The sequence below is a fragment of the Caretta caretta genome, chromosome 7 (assembly GCF_965140235.1).
Source record: "Caretta caretta isolate rCarCar2 chromosome 7, rCarCar1.hap1, whole genome shotgun sequence".
NCBI lineage: Eukaryota > Metazoa > Chordata > Testudines > Cheloniidae > Caretta > Caretta caretta.
In genome coordinates, this window is record NC_134212.1 from 53,869,440 (window position 1) to 53,890,630 (window position 21,191).

The window sequence follows — 21,191 nt, forward strand, 5'->3', positions numbered from 1 at the left end:
CCCGCAATGCAAATTCTTAGTTTCCCAGCAGCCTACTCCAGGCTCTGTTTCAGCAGTATACACAACAGTGCTTCTCATCTTTGCTTCCACAGGAATGGATTTTAACAGAATACCAGACTGGAGAACAAAAATACATTGCACAGTGCATACACATACAGAAACTTCATATGCACTCCTCACCATCACCAAAGCAACTAGTGTGAAAAAGATGGGAGTGTGCTCAAGAGTGTGACAAAGTTTGGAACTGCCACTACATAGTTTCCATACAGCAGTTGAGGGTTATGATTAATTCTGCACCTAACTGTATTTTTCCAGTTACAACCCAACAACATATATCTCTTCCCCACCCCCTCACCTGCATCTTCAGAGAATGAGCTGAGCTGTGTGTAGCCACAATGGTTCCTCTTGTCTTTACTGAAGATGCTGTCTATGTTCAGTGATTCCCTTTTGGGTCTCCAGGTTGGACGGTACTTGCTAGATGAACTGGATTTGGATTCACTGCTGGTACTCTCCATTTCCCAGTCGCGAGAATGCACAGGCAAGTTCCTGGGGCGTCGTATCTTTGACTGACCTGCAACACTCCCTCCACAAGGAGAGCCTTGGTTGGTCTGGGCTGGTCGGTTGTGGATTATATTGCTGACTGTCTCTTTAAACTCTCTAAGTCTGCTGGTGCTGCTGGATGGCTTAGGGGCAGTTCTGGGGGCTTGTTTCTCCTTCAATGTTTCCCCTGCAGTATACAAAGGAGAAGGCAGGAGGAATAAAAATAACTTCATTTTAAATTGGTAGCACTATTCACAGCATCTTTCTGAAGCCATACAAAGGAAAATTAGCAAAGGCAAGATAGACCAAAAACACAGACCGGGAGACACACAGCAAGGGAGGTGCACATACACACAAAGAATCACAAAAACACGTAAAGAGAGAGTGATGAAGAAATTAAAACAATGCCTCTTGCCTTCACTATGGTATCCTGATGACTGTATCTCATCCCCTTTTCGCCGAGACCGGCTAGAACTCCTCTTGCGGTCAGTCAGTGAGCTCTTTTTGGAAATATGCCTCTGATTACATTCACTGTCAGTCAAGTGTCCTGAAAGAATAAGAGAACACAGTTTAGATGGCAAGAGTCTTTGGATTGGTTGTTCAACAATCTAAGAATAGTAGGCCCTTCTCACTCTTCCTGAACCGCACAGACATTCCAATGCTAACTGGCAGCTTCTAGTAAGCAAAGTCATTTGCTTTAAATAATTTGTATCTAAAAGTTTATAAAAATAGTCACAAAAGAGCCACAAAGCAACTCCAGGGACTGTGTTAAATGAGATAGCTCATCCACAGAGATGGGAAGCAGTTGGTTGTGCCTTGCCTCATAATGCTCCAGGGACACCATTATCTTGCAATACCAACACTCCAGCAGCTCTCGTACTCAAACACACACAGCTCTTAAACAAACATGGCTAGTTTGATTTTATTCTCCTCACAAATTCTCTTTTGCTCACTACACACAAATCTTTTCTTTGCATCAACTGAGTTAGAAAATATTTGTTCATAATTTAGCACAGATTTTCCCTGTAAGGATTTGCCCTTTGGTAAGAGTGCCTCATCCTCAGACCAATTTACTACCAAACTAATGACCACAATAATTTTTTAAATTAAGTTCAAAATCCCTTGAAGTGAGATTACCAATAATGGTTACAAGTGTGTAAGCACTGAGCTTTGTGGTTCCTACAAGTCTAAGACCCCAAATCTGCAAACACATGCATGTGTGTGACTTTACTCACATGAGCAGTCCCATTCCAAATCAGGACTGCTCCCAAGCAGAGGGGCAGGACAAAGATGGAGTTTGGGAAGGAGATCCAGCCTTTCCACCATCAACTTCAATCTGGCATAGGTGTAGTGAATGAAAATTCCAATTCCCTGACAACTGTTCAATGGCCTTTGTGGGAGGAGCTGATGGTCCCAATCCAATTCCTCTCCAGAGAACCCATGTCGCAGATCTTGCCATTACAATTAGCTTTTTGAATTCATCTTTTAAAATAAATAATATCAAAATTCAAAAAACATATTAAAGCAAAAGGAGAATTTGCCTTTTAGGTAGAGGTGCTACATCAACAAATAAAGATGTGACAGTGTGCATGCAAGGGCAACCCACTCAAACAGAGGCTAATGAGATTGAAACATCCTGTGTTTCAATTTGTCTGTGAAGCCAAGGAAGAGAGTGATTTTGTAATCGGTACTCTTTAGAAAGAGGCAATATATATGGAAGTGGGGAAAATAAGGAAAGAACAAGAGAGGCATCCGGAGGGAAGATTGGGGGGAGTGTAGGTAAATTAGGTGCCTGAGCAGGAAAGATGTCATGAAGTGGGTTTGGGGGAACTCACTCTTTCACAACATGAGCTTTGGATGACAGCAGGCACATAATGGTATTCTGTCAGTCTGTAAAGACTGAAGATATCTTGTAGCAGTTACCATGGTGATAAAAGAAGGCCATATTGCATTCAGAGTGCACAATTTCTTTAGCTAGCTTTAAAAAAAATTTCTTCCATTCTGATAGCAATGGTAGGTTAGGGCATTTCTAGTGTTGTCACAGCAGCTATTTAAAGAGTACCACTGCTGCTAGAGTTGGGTCTCTTAGACATGGCGAGAATATTTAATATTATCAAGTCCTAAAATGCACAATTAGCACAATTAGTGGATTGGGAGGTTGACAGCTTTAACAATACTCTCCTATATTTCCATTCATACTTTGGACAAGATCACAGTATGGACAGTATGTGCCACAGTCTCAGCAGAGGCGCCAAGTACTAAATGAGCATGGAGCCTGAATTACCTTGTTGCCCTAACCATGGTCCTTCCAGACCAGGGACAAAGTCCACTAGTGAGGCAGCATGGAGAAAGTTTGCAGTATCTGCACGCACGCTGTACCTGGGCTCTGAATTTCAATCTCCAGAGCTGTCAGTCTAGCACCTTTCATTAATTTTGCTGAATTCACTAAATTAACAAAACAGGATTTCTCCTAAGCAAAACAACATTTCTCAACAAACACATGCAAAATCTGCCCCTTGAAATGTATTTTTACATACTAGATGCCTCACATTCAAGCAATCATATGGATTAATAGGCAGTCATGTCCATGAAAATTATCTTTATAGCCACAAAGGCTGGGAGCATGGGGATAGAGAAGGGAATGAAACCAAATCACTTGAGACAGACCCCAATGTGATCTTAGGAGTTTGAGTAGAGGAGTTAGAATTCACGCATTATTTAGCTCGACAGCATTGGCTGCCAGAAGTGGCAGAGGGCTAGCTCAACCACGCAGTGAGCCCCACCCATACCCATCCTGACGTACCCAGGTGTTTGAGGGCACATGGCCCCAATTGTCTTCCGTCCCAGGAGGGCGATGTGGGATGGGGTCCACAGAATTCTGGGGTGGAGAAGTGGGGGAAGTGGCCATTAATGAAGAATCCAGCTTTCTCCCAGACTGATTCAATAGCAGTCGCAGTTGACAGGAGCGATGGGATGGCTCCTTTACAGCCCCAGGAGTCAGCATTTGATGGCTGAGCTGTTGCGTGAGGCTGGGAGATTAACTTTTTTTGGGGAAGACTTGAGTAGGGAGGGAGGGAGGACGGAGAAGACAAAGGGGGATGACCAAGTAGGGATTAGCTAATAGTCAGAGACTGAATATAGCTGAAGACTAGATCAGGAGAGAGGAGGCAGGTTTGAATTAGGCAGTAAGTGAGGGGTAAGAGCTGGAGGAAAAACATGGGATAAAGTTAGCATGAGAAGAAATAAAAGGAGAAAGTCACAACACAAATCATGAAATCAATATAAACGTTGAATTTTATCTGTTTGTGTATTTTCATTCCCTCTCCCACCCCTCACCTCTTCTGTCTACTTCGACTGTAACTGTTGCAGGGCAGGAGCCTCTCTAATTACGTCTGTGTCATTTTGGGATATAAATAATATCCCAGCATCTTAGGTTAACTAGGCTTTTTGTTGCTCTGAAGATCAATATAAGTTCTGGTTTTCCATCATCATCAAATTTTGCCCTACATTTCCCCTTCTATCTGTTTCTCTCTCATCTAGGACTACTGTGGCAGCCTTAGCTGCCAAACATTTAACCTGGAAATGCAAAATATATCAAACATCCAGAGCCAAAGGCTTGGAGTGCCAGTTACTGAATGCATAGAAAGGAATCAAAGAGCACCGAAGAACCCCTGTTTGAAATCTACTCTTTCACAAAGTCCAGTTCTTCATTGTGAGAAATACCTTCCCCCAGTCTGGTCTGAACTGTAAGTAAAGATTTGAACCACAGATGGATACATGTATGCTGTTACAAACAGGAGGGCAAGAACTTGCTGAGTGAAATAGCAACAAAATGTGCTGCTTGGAGAAATTTTGGTGCAATAAGGAACCGTTCATTTAACAGGTATGCCCTCTTTGTGAAACCTATTGGGTTTGGTGCACACAAAATTAGTTCCATTTACAGATATACTATTAACAGGTCAACCTTTGGCTATATGGAAAGTTCCGCTCTTTTAACTAGTGTAGTCCTTTATTAGAAATTAATGTCAAAGCTCTGTGCTGCATTCAGGAACAGACTGGCCAGGTCACAGGCTGGATGCTTTGTGACAAGCACAGGCCACAGCTGACAGGGTAGCTCTACACCTTGAGACCTCCACCCTATCTATTAGATTCTCCCACCAGACCCCTCACCCAACTTCCTCCGTAGAACAGATTCTCCTCCAACTCCAGATCCCCACCAACTTGCCTTCACAGTACAGGCAGACAGCTATCCTCTGACCTCTGTCCTCCCACAGTGCAGATGGATACTCATCCTCACTGCTGTCCGCTTTAAGCAGAAACTCCCTGATGACCACATACAGGTCCCGGTAGCATGGACTCCCTTCCCATATAGCCTCAGCTACTTGAATGCAGGGACTTGCACATGCCACCACTGACAACGTTTTGAAATAGTGCTTTGTACAGCTGCATCATGCTATAGATTGAGGGCCATAATTCACCAGATGCCAGCACTTCAAAGAGCACCCCATGCCAATATGCCCTGGGCTGTATTTAAACAGATATTGTTTAACTGAGCTCTACTGTAATCTCCAGATTCACAATGGCTACATGAGCACAAAGGTGTCTGCTACCTGTGTCCCTGCTGGTTTGCGAAGCTGTGTCATTCTCCACATTGTAGATGACTGTCCCCTGCGAGTCAGAAGAGAAGTGACTGACCACAGACTCATGGTGTAAGTGTTTATAGGGATAGCTGTCTGTAGAGGAGTCTGTCCTGGTGTCACTCGAGATGGAAGGCTCCCTCCCTAATGAAGGAAGTAATGGCAAATGTCAGCCTCTATTTGGGATATACAGATCAGGAGAGATTATGACAGAAAACAGGAACAGAATGGAGGAAACTAAACAGAAGCAAAGAAACAGGTTTAGGAACAAAGAGATATGCAGAATCACCTACACAATATTCACAGATTCAAAGATGGTGGAATTGACTCGGTGAAGACTCATGTCATCTAGTCTAACCCCTTTTCATCTACGGGAGAGGTCAAAAATATACTTTCCAAATATACTTTTACATAAATATGACTATGATGAAAACTTTACCAATCTCCACATGAACTGTCAACAAATTAGTTAATTTCAAGATGATTTTGTTCTTTATTAACCAAAAAGCCTATTAGCATAATTGAACTGTGGAACTAATTGCCACAGGACTGCACTGAGGCCAAAACTAAGTAAGATTCTAAGAGAATTGAAGATTTATATGGATAACAAGAATATCCAGAATTATAATAGTTAATGCTAAGAACTTTCTAAAAGAGATATTAAATTTCATGCTTCAGGGTTTAAACCAATCTAACTATTAGGGAATAGGACACATCTGCCTAATGCAAGGTATCTTGCACCTTTCCTCTTAAGCACTGGGTGCTGGCTGCTGTTGGAGACAGGTTCCTGCACTAGATGGACCACAAGTTTGATCAAGTATGGCCTTTCTCGTGTCCCTTAGCCCTTTAAAATATATAGACAGATTACTCTTTCTGTCCTTTTTTCTCAGCCTGCAGGAAAAATACTTTGGATAGTTTACAGGGTGTTGTGTATGTACAACATACCCACCCACACAAGCATGCGCACATTAAAATTAAAGAAAAGAAAAACTGATCACATGAGCTCTCTATTTAGTTTTGTAAACAAGTAGTTCCATGGCCATTTTGATTTCTTCTGGGAGCAAATCCAATAGTCTATGTAAAATTTCTGTGAAAGTTATCTTCTGGACCCTCAAGCCTCCCCCTACTGGTTAAAAGTGTCATTATTCCTCTGCAATGTGGTGGGAGATCATGGTCATGAAAGGAAAGGAAATCTTGGTTAGCTAGAGACCAATCCCATGGAATGCTTTGAGTATCAGGGCATGGAACTTGAAAAGGACTCTGTATTAAACAGAGAGCAAAGTATCACAGGGAGGTATTCATAATGAGCTTTCTGACTATGCACAGAGAGATTTGTAACATTTTGTACCACCTCAAGCTTTCTCCAAAGAGCCTGGCTTCAATCCTAGATATGATGAAATACAATGATTAGCCTGAAGGATAGGGTGCAATCTTATGGCCAGTCACAGATGGGCAGATTGATTTAATCAGAGGGAAGAAAAAACCCATTTTTAACTGATGTTGTAGAGGAGACAAGTTCTTTGAAGCATTCCTCTCTTTCTCCTAGCACCATATCAGTTTGTCTGGGTTCAGCTTTAGCCAGTGCGCTTTCTGCTTATTTCAGCTAGGCATTGATAAAGCTGGGAGATATACTGTTGATATTTGACATAAAGGAGTTGCAGAGCTCGATGTCGTCCAAATTCTGCTGGCACCTCAACCCGTATTGTCTCACCAGCCCTCTTAACAGCTTCATATAGATATTGAATAATGTGAGGGAGAAGACCAGGCCTTGTGGGACTCAGCAGCGAGGATTTTGGAAATGGAAGAACAGGTTGCTCGTAATGACCTTCTGCGTTTAGTTTGAAAGAAAACACCTGAACCATTTTAGGATGTTTCTATTCAGCTCTGAAGCTTCTTGGAAGCAGGTCAGGATACAATAAGATCAGATGCTGAAGAGAGATCCAACAGAATGAGTATGGATGTACTTCCCTTGGAGGTCAACCAGAACAACAAGAACAGTCTTCGTAGCATGTCTCGGCCTGAAACTTGCCAGAGATATTAGCACCTAACAGGTGGCATTGGAGACTCTTTTTTGCAAGGTGCTCAATTAGCTTGCTTAGAAATTGGAGACAAGACACTGAGGGCTCGTCCACACTGGCACTTTACAGCACTGCAACTTTCTCGCTCAGGGGTGTGAAAAAGCACACCCCCGAGCGCTGCAAGTTTCAGCGCTGTAAAGTGCTAGTGTAGACAGTGCACCAGTGCTGGTACCTATTCCCCCTGTAGAGGTGGTTTTTATATAGCACTGGGAGAGCTCTCTCCCACCGCTGATGCCGCGACTACACAGCCACATTAAAGCACTGCTGCTTTACTAACTTTGCTAGTGAAAACATGCCCTAAGTGGTTGTGTACAAAATCTATTGTTGAGTGATGCTTTCATTACTACTGATTAGAATGTTGCTCGTTTTAGGGTGCGTTCCCCTCATTATATGATGTAATGACAATCTGTTAGTAGAGGCCCCAGATGCTCTCTATGTCTTCAGCAGGATGCACATGGACAGTTACACTGCAACAGGCTACTGCAGGGTAGATTCACACCCAGCTTGCCGTGGTCTACTTGTTGTGTAGACAGGCCCTAATCATGTGAATGGGTTGAATTCCTGGGAGGAAGGTGACGTTTTTCTGGTACTGCTCTCAGACTGCTGTTCTTGGCAACCTATGAAGCCCTCCCAAATGCAGGTTAGCTTCTCTGTAAATATCCAAGAATAGAATCAGCCTTCCTTGCAATACTACCACAGTGTAAGCTCATGTACAGTTTATATCCACCACCGCAATCTCTCTTCTTGATTGCTTTTAAAATGTGCCTCTCAAAATGTCTATACTCCCTCTTCTTTACAGGAAGCCTCATCTCACTTCAGTCTGTTCAGTGTCCTAATTTATCCACATACTTAACAAATTAGCCTTCTCTTCGTGATCATTATTTCAAACATTGAGCAGACTCAGAACTCATCTCTGAAGGCATCTTACTTGACCACATCCTTCCAATCCAATGGAACACCACTGACAGTGCTGTGTTTTCTCTCCCTAATCCATTAGTGTATCATATCAGTACCATATTGCTGGATAATAAAGGATATTTAAGAGACAGTATTGTGTTGGATGCCTCATTTAAACCCCAAGAGATTCATGTTGGCAGTCACTCTCTTTATGCATTCTGTATGTTGTGTCAAAAGCATTGATCACCTTCTCTTATGTTTTGTGCATCTCTGCTCCTGTTTCTTTCCTGTTAAAAACTAAGGATAATTTTATGAATTCAATCACTAGATAAATCTGATACTGTGTCCATACTCTTGTGTCAGTATTTTCTCCTAGATATACTTAGAAAAGACAAATTTCCAGACATATTTAAAATGATAGAAACCTTGAATGTTTTATGATTAGGTAGGTTTTTTGTAATCATTTGGATAGAGGACTGTCTTTATACATTTAAAAAGTAAAATTACAGGCTCATCCTCTAGTTTGGCAATAGCATACTGTCTCTTGAAATTCTGGCCGTCACAATCTGGGAATGCTCCAAAGACAGTGAATTCTGCCCTGGATGGAGTAAAAGAGGATGGCTCACTGCATTATTTAACGGAAACCTTCCCCAGCTGACATTTGGTCTTAAAGAGAAGCCCTGAAAGCAAGTCCTTCAGGCAGGAGAATGTACTTGTAATTTATGAAGCTGTAGTTTGGAAGGGAAGGTTTAAGAGTTAAAATACTGAGGATCCTTCTCAGGACTCCAGGTCAACTTTGATCAGTGACAGAGACCTGGCTAGCAAAACAGCACCCAAAATGAAGAAAAATTTTTCTAACAGTTCAGCTGCAATGGGGATGGGCATAAAGCATGTACAGTTCAGATTGTTTACCTGAGTCCTCGCTATCATAGCAAGTCCTGCTATACTGCTGTAAATCCACCTGAGAGGGCAAGTCTTGAATCGACACTGGAGTTCCTCTCGGATCTGCATAAAGCAGCAGCAAAGGCTGATAATGACCCTTGATGCACTTGGTCACAACATCTTTCCATTTTGGACCAATCTGAGTTAAAAAAACAACAAGAACAAGAACACGCCTTAGCTTTTCTTTTTACTTCTCTCAGGCAAACCAGGAGACTGGTTCTTAACCTCTTCATATGCTGCACTGTACAATCAAGTAACACTCCCTGCACACCTTCCCGCCCTCCCCAAAGATTCTTGATGCCCAAAGTGACAAGGGACAAGTGATAAGTGATCACAATAAAGCTGCACTAATTCTACCCAGAGTCCCACTCTACATTCACATGCTGAAGCATTTCATGCTTGTTACAAACTCTGAAATGTTACTGAAAGTAAAGATGTTAATTAAAATTGACATTTCCGTGCCTTCTTCTGACAGCCACCATACTGCTGTCATAATTTGTGATACCAGTTGGACGGGAGCCCAGTGTCAGCAGAGACCAGAAACAGTTTATGACTTGTTTTGATAATCAAGATATTTACTGTTTTATAGTCAAACAAAATTAATGTTTGCTAGAATATAGGCTTAAACGAATATTCTTTCCCATTCAGAGTTTAGTCATGCTAAGAAAAACTTTTTAACCACATGAAATTTCCCAACACTTCACTGACCAAAATCAGGGCACATTTTTAATGTTATAGCTTTGGTACCAATGATTATCAATTAATCTATCATAATTTACAAGATGCATTAAATAAAAAAAATAAAACACGCAAACCACAGATTTCCAGCACTGGAATTAATTAAGATCACAGCTAACATTCGGTGGAGACTCATCCAGCATGCAAGAGGTTAAACACTTTGCTGTATAATCATTTCTTCTTCTGAAAGGTCAGCACGACTGTATTTTCTGTTTTGGTGAGCTGAACTTTAATTCTTGCAGCCAGTATTCATTTGAAAACACTTCTCTGTGTTTTAGTACAGGTTTCCAGAGATGCACAGAACACCTACTCCAACAGGTCTGCTCCTTACACAGATATTCTGTTGCAGCACCGTATTATCCTTAGCAAGGTTTTACTGCAGAGGAACATGACCAAGAACAAGTGGAAGGCTTATAGCTCTCCCTTAGAGACTGTGCTTGGTGAGATTATGGAAGAAAGCTCTCCTTTGTTACTTTTGTGCCTTTGTGACAAGGGGAAATAGAAGGGGAGGGGCATGAGATGAAGCCCAACGAAATAATGAGATGTAGTAATCATGTGCCAAGATCCCAGTGCTGATGGCTTTGGTGCCAAGCATTTCATCCTAGGTGCAGAAAGAAAAAAGGCACTGGTAAGAGAGGGAAGCATGCGCCGCAGGAAACAACTACTAGAGGGGAGTGGCATCCAGATATTTCAACTGTGAACCTTAGGAGAAGGGACTCAATGGCAACACCATTTGTCTGGCGGGCGGTGAGAAATACATCCAACGGCATAAGTGAATTGTAGGATTCCAACCAACAGCATAAAGGCAAGACTGGCAGGCAATTAAACAGAACCAAAGAGAAGGCCTCTGGGCCTTCTGGTACCACTGAACAGTTGTCAGTTTACCTGGTACTGGTTGCCATGCAGGTCTCTGCTGTACAGAAGTCCACAGCTGTTTCAACATTTGCCATCAGCAATGCAGGCACCAAGAAATCAAAGAAAGGTCAATGGGAATTAAAAAAAACAGTCTGAGGTGACACCATGAAGATCAGAAATAATGTAGATAAGGGGACCCTCCCATCATATAACTAGAAGGCATCTTTGAACGGAGAAGAAATAGGATCCTGAACACTCATTTTTCTCTTCTTCCCTTTCCCCTTCCAGGTCCCTCAGACTCTTCACCCTCTCTCCTCTTTAGGCCTTATTTTTATTTCTTTACGATTCTCCCATTTTAAGTGGGTTATCCTCTGTTGCAAAATCATGTCTTCTGGAGAAAGCATCTCCTCCATCGGACTTACAGAAAGCATTAGTTCATTCAGAGAAATCTTTAGGAGTTAAGTAGGAGTTAAGTAGGACCTCAGGTGTGAGAACACACACACACAGTTTCTGGAAATCTTTGGAAAGCAGTATGGATCTACACCCTCACCAATACTCAAACAGTTCTTACCATTTACAAAAATAATCTCCTATTTCCTTACCTCTTTGACATGGGCATCATCAAAGTACATCCACTTGCGGATCTTCGTTTGGAAGAAGAAGGTGGAGTAATGTTTTCCGTAGTAACAGATCATTCCCACCAAATACAGCTCTGACTGTTTTGCTCTGTCATCAGTTACTCTGAAAAAGAGCTTCAAGGGGTGAGGAAAAGGAGAGAAGAAAAAATTATATAATAAAATTCTGTGCATTAAAATACTGTGTTTCATTTGAAGAGCTAAAAATGCTCTACAGAGCTGCATTAAGTGTTATATGCCATTTTTTCAGATGGAGAAACTAAGGCACAGAATGGTTAAGTGATTGGTCCATGGTCATACAAGTCATTGGCAGAGGTGGAAACGAATCCAGGTTTCCTGACAGCCCACAACTGCCTTGTAAAGAAGGCATTTATATCAATGATGTAATTCCCTGCTAGACTTTAAAGTGTATTTCTGTTCTGAAAATTAATAAAAATGGCACTCTCTTTCTCAACAAGAAGCCTACTCCCTGTATGTTTTCTGTTACATCTTGTGGCTTTACTGAGTGACTTTTAAAAAGCTACTCTTTACCTCTCTCTCTGCACTCCACAGCTAACACTGTTCTGGTATGGAAGAAGGAGCTGAAGTTTGTTCTGGCTCTAGCAAGGACAAACTGAAGTCAGTGGCCTTGCAGAGGTGTAACTGAGGGCAGTAGTAGGCCTCCAGAGTCTATCAGTGGTGGAGGTGTTGGCTTTCAGATCCCAAGCTGATTTGTGTTGACTTTTAAAATTGACCAGATTTCATTTAGAAATCACGACACACAAAAAAGCTCTTTTGGAGTCACTTTTCTATGCATTACTACTTTACATTTTAAGGGTCAAATTCTGTTCTCAAGTGATGCATCTGCAACTTAGTGCAGTTTCATGCCAAACAGTTCAATTAGTTTCTCAGTGTTGAGTAACTAGTGATAATTCCTATTATGTGGCACACCAACAGTTTAGACCCCAAATTTAAGTTATTTTAAAAGTACTAAAGTCTCAGAGGAGCTGACCTCCAGAGTCTAATTACAATATAATATAACCATATTCAGTCACTGAGAAAGTTAAAATACTACATGAGCCAGTATCTCCCAGTCTCTTGTGTTATCTCTAAAATAAGATAGCTGTGACCAAATCCTTGGATGGGGTTACTTAGGAACAAGTTTTTAAAAAAACATAACACACTTTGGCTCCATTACAAACACAGACAGGAATAACTATTGTTCAAATGGAAAAAAAACACAAATATTGGTAGGGAAATAGACAGCTATTTTCAAAAGAAATTGGCGCAAACGAAAATCCCCCTGAAAATGGGAAACATTTGGATTCAGATCTAAAATTGGCACTTTGGGGCCACTTCCAATTTTCAAGCACCTAAAGTGACATTAAGAATATAAAATTATTAGAATTAACATTTTAAAATATGCAATTGATTAATAACTAAGAATATACAATTAAAAATTCTGTACAAGTGTGCTTGTCCGTGTTCTTTTAAATCTGTTTCCAACAGTTGCAACTACTCACTAGGGCCAGGGAAGTAAAATGATTAGGTAAACGAGACACCACCAGTCGGAGTAGTGGGACCATTTCCTTCCTCTTCTCTATTCCCCTCAGTACCGTAGCAGATCTTGTTCAAAGAGCAGAGCACTCACAAAGGGGAGTTACCTAAACTATGGGAGTAAGGAAGAGCAAGGAGACAAATAGTTGATCCGATGCCAACAGTTTTTCACAGGCTTGGTGGAGCATTCACAGAGGGCCCGATCCTTGGGCTGAGCCAAGCTCCTCTCAATGCAGGATTGGGATGGTCAGAGGCAAAGGTGGCTGCATGCCATGTTTATGCTCCCATGATCCCAGAATCAGAGGTGAACCTGCATCCTGAATGCATACAAGTGAACAGCACAGACATATTTTGGGAAAAGGGGATTTTGAGAGATTGTCAAATGTGCAGTAGACTCACATCTCCAAGTTTGAGGCAGGTGCCCAGGCTGTGAATGACATCCTCAGCTAGATCTGAGTGGTCTGAATCCCACACCAGCCCAATGGTGATGATCTGGGGAGAGTTCATGAGCACACGACGTATACGGATCTTTTCCCCACAGTTACTCTGAAACAAAACAAAAATCCGCACAGACATTTTTTATAACTATAAAACTGAATGGAATAAACAACTTTGCAGTTTACTGTATTACCACTGCAGGGTCTTGCCTCTTGCTTCAATATAGAAGGTGACTGGAGTGCAGCAGATTCTACACGCTCAACATATGAAGATGGGGGAGAGAAGAGCAAAACTATGTGAGGACTTATGCCAAATTCTGCCTGGTATTCACATGTGAAACACTGGAATGCGTTACCTAGGGAGGTGGTAGAATCTCCTTCCTTAGAGGTTTTTAAGGTCAGGCTTGACAAAGCCCTGGCTGGGATGATTTAACTGGGAATTGGTCCTGCTTCGAGCAGGGGGTTGGACTAGATGACCTTCTGGGGTCCCTTCCAACCCTTATATTCTATGATTCTATGATTCTATGTGAATACAGTCAATTCTTCCTCAGATGAAGGATAATGCTTAGAAGATATAATTGCCCCAAGGGAGGCATGTAAAATAGGGAGAATGGGTGAAAATGGAGGGTGCTCAAGACTCCAGTGGAAATTGAAAGGATGGCTCACTTTTTTTCCCACGCATTATTGGTATCATTCTCTATTTTCTTTTCATCTGCACCTGTGGTTAAAAAGTATGTTTCGCACTATTGAATCGTGACAAAGATTTTAGCAGAAATACCATCTACCTGACTGCACTCCATGCTCTCAGTTTATACAAATCCAGATCAAATAAAGCTATGGAACTGGTGTATAGCCAATCACATTCTCTCAGCACACCATGGCTGATGGATTAATTAAGGTTAGACACATATCAGAAAATATTCAGCAAGTACTTGGAATCATCCATAATGCCAGGTAAAAAAGGATTCATTTACTTTCTTATCACTTGATGCAGAGAAAGCCTTTTATGGAACAGAGGGGAACTTTCTGTTTCATAGAATCATAGAATATCAGGGTTGGAAGGGACCCCAGAAGGTCATCTAGTCCAACCCATACTCCTCCCAGTTTAGTATCATCCGCAAATTTGCTGAGAGTGCAATCCACACCATCCTCCAGATCATTTATGAAGATATTGAACAAAACCGGCCCCAGGACCGACCCTTGGGGCACTCCACTTGATACCGGCTGCCAACTAGACATGGAGCCATTGATCACTACCCGTTGAGCCCGACAATCTAGCCAGCTTTCTACCCACCTTATAGTGCATTCATCCAGCCCATACTTCCTTAACTTGCTGACAAGAATACTGTGGGAGACCGTGTCAAAAGCTTTGCTAAAGTCAAGAAACAATACATCCACTGCTTTCCCTTCATCCACAGAACCAGTAGTCTCATCATAAAAGGCGATTAGATTAGTCAGGCATGACCTTCCTTTGGTGAATCCATGCTGGCTGTTCCTGATCACCTTCCTCTCATGCAAGTGCTTCAGGATTGATTCTTTGAGGACCTGCTCCATGATTTTTCCAGGGACTGAGGTGAGGCTGACTGGCCTGTAGTTCCCAGGATCCTCCTTCTTCCCTTTTTTAAAGATTGGCACTATATTAGCCTTTTTCCAGTCATCCGGGACTTCCCCGGTTCGCCACGAGTTTTCAAAGATAATGGCCAATGGCTCTGCAATCACAGCCGCCAATTCCTTCAGCACTCTCAGATGCAACTCGTCCGGCCCCATGGACTTGTGCACATCCAGCTTTTCTAAATAGTCCCTAACCACCTCTATCTCCACAGAGGGCTGGCCATCTCTTCCCCATTTTGTGATGCCCAGCGCAGCAGTCTGGGAGCTGACCTTGTTAGTGAAGACAGAGGCAAAAAAAGCACTGAGTACATTAGCTTTTTCCACATCCTCTGTCACTAGGTTGCCTCCCTCATTCAGTAAGGGGCCCACACTTTCCTTGGCTTTCTTCTTGTTGCCAACATACCTGAAGAAACTCTTCTTGTTACTCTTGACATCTCTCGCTAGCTGCAGCTCCAGGTGAGATTTGGCCCTCCTGATTTCATTCCTACATGCCCGAGCAATATTTTTATACTCTTCCCTGGTCATATGTCCAACCTTACACTTCTTGTAAGCTTCTTTTTTATGTTTAAGATCCGCTAGGATTTCACTATTAAGCCAAGCTGGTCGCCTGCCATATTTACTATTCTTTCGACTCATCATTTACTATTCTTTCGACTCATTCAAGTCCTGTCCAATATTGACATTGGCCCTCAGTTGCTTAAATGGATAACTGTTCTTAACCTGAGCCCAAAAGGAGCTGGGAGAATTAATGTGGTTAAATTTACCATGTTTGAATTGCATAGAGGGACTACGCAGGGATCTCCATTGTTATTTTTATTTTTTGCAGAGATCATGAAACCTTTTGCCCAGGAGATACAGGAACAATGAACCTACCTATCACAGGAACAAAACTTGCAGGAACACATCAGAAAATATCTTTATATGCAGATACAAAAATTTTGTATAAACAAAATTACTGTATTTCCCTAAAATTAGTTTCTATATAAATGTATGACTTGGGAAAGCATCTGGATTTAAAGTAAATTATGCCAAATCTGAAAAGCTAGCTACAAATTTGCCAGATTCTAAAAAGTCAATCCTCTATAAAGCATTTGGATATGAATGGGCAACAAATTCTATAAATACCTGGGAATTCAAATCTCAAACAACCCAGAAGAGCTCTACAGTTTAAATGTTAAACTATTACTTTAGCATGTGAAAAAAGATCTGGGATGCTGACAGATGTATGCAATTTCTTGGTTAGGAAGAACTGCCACAGTCAAAATTAATATTTTGCCAAAAAGAAAAGGAGTACTTGTGGCACCTTAGAGACTAACCAATTTATTTGAGCATAAGCTTTTGTGAGCTACAGTTCACTTCATCGGATGCATACTGTGGAAAATGCGAATACAGATTAACACGGCTGTTACTCTGAAACCTGTTATTTTGCCAAAGATATCTTTCTGGTTTCAAAATCTTTCTGTGATCATCCATAACACCCTAGCAGGAAAACAGACGATGTTATCAGAATGTACACGGAGTAAATAAAGAGCAAGTGTGAGTGCAGATACTTGGTACGGTCCTATTAATCAGCAGTTCTCAAACTTTTTTTTTCTGTGGACCACTTGAAAATTGCTGAGGGTCTTAGAGGACTACTTAACGATCTTTCCAAATGTTGTTTGTACCATTAGCTAACTATTGTAAAGCGTTTGGGATAAAAGTGCGATATAAAAAAACCTTAATAATTAACTTTTTTTGTTCTACAAATAAAAGCATACAACTCATATTTTCATATCAGTAGTTTTACCTTTCTAATGTGATGGATGTGCCCATTCTCCCCCGTTGCGGCAGCCCCCAAACTGGGGCTGGGAAGGAGAGGGGTCTCTCCCTCTCTCCCACATCGCAGCAGCCCCCGAGCTGGGGCTGGGAAGGAGGGCCATCTCTCTCTGGCAGCTGCAGCCCTGGAGCTGGGGAAAGTCACCTCTTTCTCTGGCTGCCGCAGCCCTGTACGTCCCAAATTCCCCCCATCTCACCCCACTACCCCCTCCCACCTACACCCTATTTTTGCCAAGGCCACCAGATCACCTTACATGTGCGTCTTCTCCACGGTCCAGGCACCTAATTAGTGGAGCCACGTCTGTGTCCTTCATTTGCTCATGTGCGGCCGCACAGGCGTACACATTAGAGGGAACTATCCAAGGACCACCTGAATGGAGCTCACAGACCACTGGAGATCCATGGACCACAGTTGCAGAACCTCTGGACTAGATGTTCCAAATATTCAAGGCAGCAGTGGACTGGGGGGCACTCTAACCTAAACAAACACTGGTGCGACCTAAGAACTCTTAGTGCCAACTTAGCGGGGCTCCAGAAATCTTCTGGTTCTGGTATGTATATTCTGGTTCACCAAAGACCATAATGTGAGATTTCAAATGAAAGCCAGTGACACACTGATCATCAATATCACTGTGAAATGTATGTACCTGTACCATGCAAGGAGTTATATATCTGTACCAGAAAATTATGTTCTTAAGCACGTAAAGTTAAAAGCAAGTCACAAAGGATCTTGATAGGCTCTAAGATAACCTCATTTATTGGCAGCACTAGTCTAACTGAGGCCTCAGATGTTATAATGTCCACCAGCTAGAGGGATTTTTCCCGGACCTCCTCTGGGTGGATATCAAGTGCCATAGTCAGCTTCCTCAACAGCTGCTGCTGAGTCTTAAAATCATCGAGAGATGGAGAAATAGGCTCCGACACAACTGTGTCAGCTTCTGGTCCTCTTGTAGCTGCTTGCAAGAGGGATCCTGCTCAGTGCCGGGCTCAGTACAAATGCTACAATGCTTGTGGCAATGATGCTTCCAACGCTCAGAAGATGGAGCCAGCTGACATGGCTGCAGAGCTGTTATTGACTGGGGAGGGACCCCACAGGTTCCAGAAGGGCCACTGGTATGGCACTGGACCCAGCTACGCTTAGCCCAAGGATCCCTCCTGAAACTGGGACAGAAACCAGGGTCCCTGCTGGAACTGGGACAGAAACCAGGGCAGACAGGTGGCATATCCCTCCTGAAGGGACCAGCTGTATTGGGACACATAGGAACCTACTTCAAAGCCTGATGATGACGAAGCTTCTCCTTGAGACCAAGGCAGTGCCATACTAGTCGATATCAGAGAAGGCAGCTCAGATTCTAATGGAACCAGGGATATCTTCTGTGGCTTTCCTCTAGACAGTGCTGGCCTCACTGGTGCCCTGATGGCTGCATCCAGTGGAGCTGGTCGGTGTGGAGATGAAGGCATAGGAGGCAGTATCCTGGGCACTGGTGCTGGACAAGCCTCTTGAAGAACTGGTGACATCGGCACCAAGAGGTTCCAACAGCTCTCTCACAGCTTCAAAGGCCTCAGAAGTAGACAGTACCAGGAAGATAGTATGCGGTACCAAGACATGAGGAGATGCCAGTGAAGGAGCTTTGGGAGTCAGTCTTTAAAGGCCCCACTGGGCTCTGGAGTCAACAAACTCCCATTTAGAGATATGCACGGGGGAGTGCTTCCTCTTTGAACGCCCTCTCGACTCCTTAGCAGAGTTCATCTTCTTTGATTCCCTCAACAACCCCAGTACTGAGTCCAATTTCTGATGCCTCTTCTTCGGTACAAGACACGCCGACCTGCCTCTCGATTCCAGAAGAGCTGGAGGTGCGTTGACAGACTCTGAGGTGTTCAGTACCCAGATCAATGAAGAGGGCTCAGGTGGAGGCCATAGCGCCAATTCCATGAGCAGATATTTCAATCTGGCTGCCCTGCCTTTTTTCAAACAGGGCTTAAAGCCCTTACAAATACCATATTTATTGCTCACATGAGCCTCCCCGAAGCACTTAAGGCAGCTAGGGTGAGGGTCACTATTTGGCATAGCCTTGCTGCAAGAGTGGCAGAGCTTGCAACCCGGAAAGCACAGCATACCTCTGGTATTGAGGCTGGTACCCAAACTGGGTGCTGGAATCCACCAAAACAACAAAAACAAAAGAAACTCTTTAATATTTGCCAACTAACTGTACTGACTATACATGATATTATATACAGTTACTAAGAAAGACTTCAACTAGCAAGGATAGGGAGATCCAACAGCCATCACAGGTGGTAGGAAGGAACAAAGGGGAGTATGGGGCAGCTCACACCTTTAAGCCTGCACGATGTATGTGAGACAGCAGAGGATGCTGAAGCAGCCCTGATGGGTACTGCTAAGGGTAAAAAGAAAAGGAGTACTTGTGGCACCTTAGAGACTAACCAATTTATTTGAGCATAAGCTTTCGTGAGCTACAGCTCACTTCATCGGATGCATACTGTGGAAAGTATAGAAGATCTTTTTATACACACAAAGCATGAAAAAATGGGTGTTTACCACTACAAAAGATTTTCTCTCCCCCCACCCCACTCTCCTGCTCGTAATAGCTTATCTAAAGTGATCACTCTCCTTACAATGTGTATGATAATCAAGTTGGGCCATTTCCAGCACAAATCCAGGGTTTAACAAGAACGTCGGGGGGGGAGAGGGGGTTTGGAAAAAACAAGGGGAAATAGGTTACACTGCTGTTACTCTGAAACCTGCTAAGGGTAAAAGCTTTCCAATTGTGAAGTGGAGTTCACAGACACCTGCAGTAGAATGGACAAATGCAATCACTCAACAAGAAAATTTATTTAAGATACTGTTCCAATAATTCCTCACACCAGACAGTTTAAAAAATAGAGAGAGATTGAATAGGGACAAATATTGGAGAAATTGTGAAAGAGGAGATTTTATGCACATATTGTGGCTATGTCCAGTCATTAGGGAGTACTGGGATGCAATCTGTAACCAAATATCACAATGTATTGGATATTTATTATCAAATGACCCTTTGGTAATCCTCTTTGGGCTTCCTAGTAGCAATGGGCATACAAAAGGAAATAGAGAATTAATCAGCTAGTAGCTGCTCAGCTACTGATAGCTTCTCTATGTAAAAAGAAAAATAGTCCAACCATAGAGGAACAGTTAAAAAAAAATACGGGAGGTTGTTACGGAAAAAATAATGCATCAATTATGTACCCAGCAAAACAGAGGACAAATAGATACTTAGATATTTGGTTACCTTTTATTCAGCACTCAGACAAGTATATTCATCTGCAAAAAAAATAGCACACCTGTCCAATTTTTTTAAATATTAACATTTGATGGAGATACCTGTGTTGAGTATGTGTAATCGGAGATTTCATTCAATCTAATAAAATCCATGCTCACTCTGTAATATGGTAACATCCTGTTAAACAGAGATTTGATGACTACTTTCCTGTATAAATGTTCTCTTTAAACATGAGCTCACTGTTGTAATCATTACCATTTTGTTTCTGATACTTATGTGGCAAGGATTTGTAAACCTGTTAATATTTCCTAAATAAATAAATAATAAAATAATTTTTTGTGCAAGTACACGTACACATACAAGCACACACACACACATACACACACAAAAGGGCTGCGATCAGGAGCATTTTCAACACCCTGGAAAAAAGTTTCCCATCCAAAATAAGAGAACTGCAATTCCAACAAGTGATACAAAATTAAAAAGCTTTCTATTTAGCCTTGCCAGAGTCACTGTATCACCTTCACCACCCTCAATGTCAGGTCACTTTAGGCTGCTTTGCACAGATTCTCAGGACAAAAAACCCTTTTCATAAAAGGCTTCTCATCGCCAAGAGGCCTGTTTCACCACTGAATCTAATCACTCCTGACACTTTATCCAGGGAATGAAAGATAAAGTGGGGATGGGGGGAGGGATAGCTCAGTGGTTTGAGCATTGGCCTCCTAAACCCAGGGTTGTGAGTTCAATCCTTGAGGGGGCCATTTGCAATCTCTGGCAAAAATTGGGGATTGGTCCTGCTTTGAGCAGGGGGTTGGACTAGATGACCTCCTGAGGTCCCTTCCAACCCTGATATTCTATGATTCTATGACCTCTTCCTCTCAACAGCAATTTACAAAGGTGGTTTAATCTTTATAAGATTAAATCATCAGGATTCTCTTTGCAAGCTTCACTACAGCATCTTTCAGTCCAAACAACCCAAGAGAGCATAGCTTGAGATTTCCATGTCATCTTTTTGGGGGTTAGTAATAAGTCAGCCAAAAGCAAAGGGGTGGGGGGGAAGCCTTTTTCCAAACACTGGGATATTTACATCTTAGGGAGAGAGAAGGACACATATATTCTATTTTCCAAATGTCATTCAGGTGGCTGACGTTAACTACAGGAATTTGTGTGGTCTCCCTCGGGGCAACTGAATTGC

General features: G+C 42.3%; 1 protein-coding gene across 13 annotated transcripts in view; it reads right to left on the minus strand.

The window, feature by feature from the left end:
• Positions 1–21,191, minus strand: part of USP54 (ubiquitin specific peptidase 54) — a 270,452-nt gene that overhangs the window by 65,690 nt on the left and 183,571 nt on the right. For 12 of the 13 annotated variants that reach the window (XM_075130691.1, XM_075130690.1, XM_075130688.1 and 9 more), the window contains 6 exons: positions 13,258–13,404; positions 11,290–11,439; positions 9,065–9,233; positions 5,151–5,321; positions 956–1,087; positions 356–727 (listed from right to left, as the gene is read on the minus strand). In XM_075130691.1, coding sequence (XP_074986792.1) covers positions 356–727; positions 956–1,087; positions 5,151–5,321; positions 9,065–9,233; positions 11,290–11,439; positions 13,258–13,404 — 1,141 coding nt within the window. Of the gene's footprint in view, positions 1–355; positions 728–955; positions 1,088–5,150; positions 5,322–9,064; positions 9,234–10,717; positions 10,764–11,289; positions 11,440–13,257; positions 13,405–21,191 lie in introns of those variants that run through there. The other variant, XM_048856683.2, reaches the window with a different exon arrangement.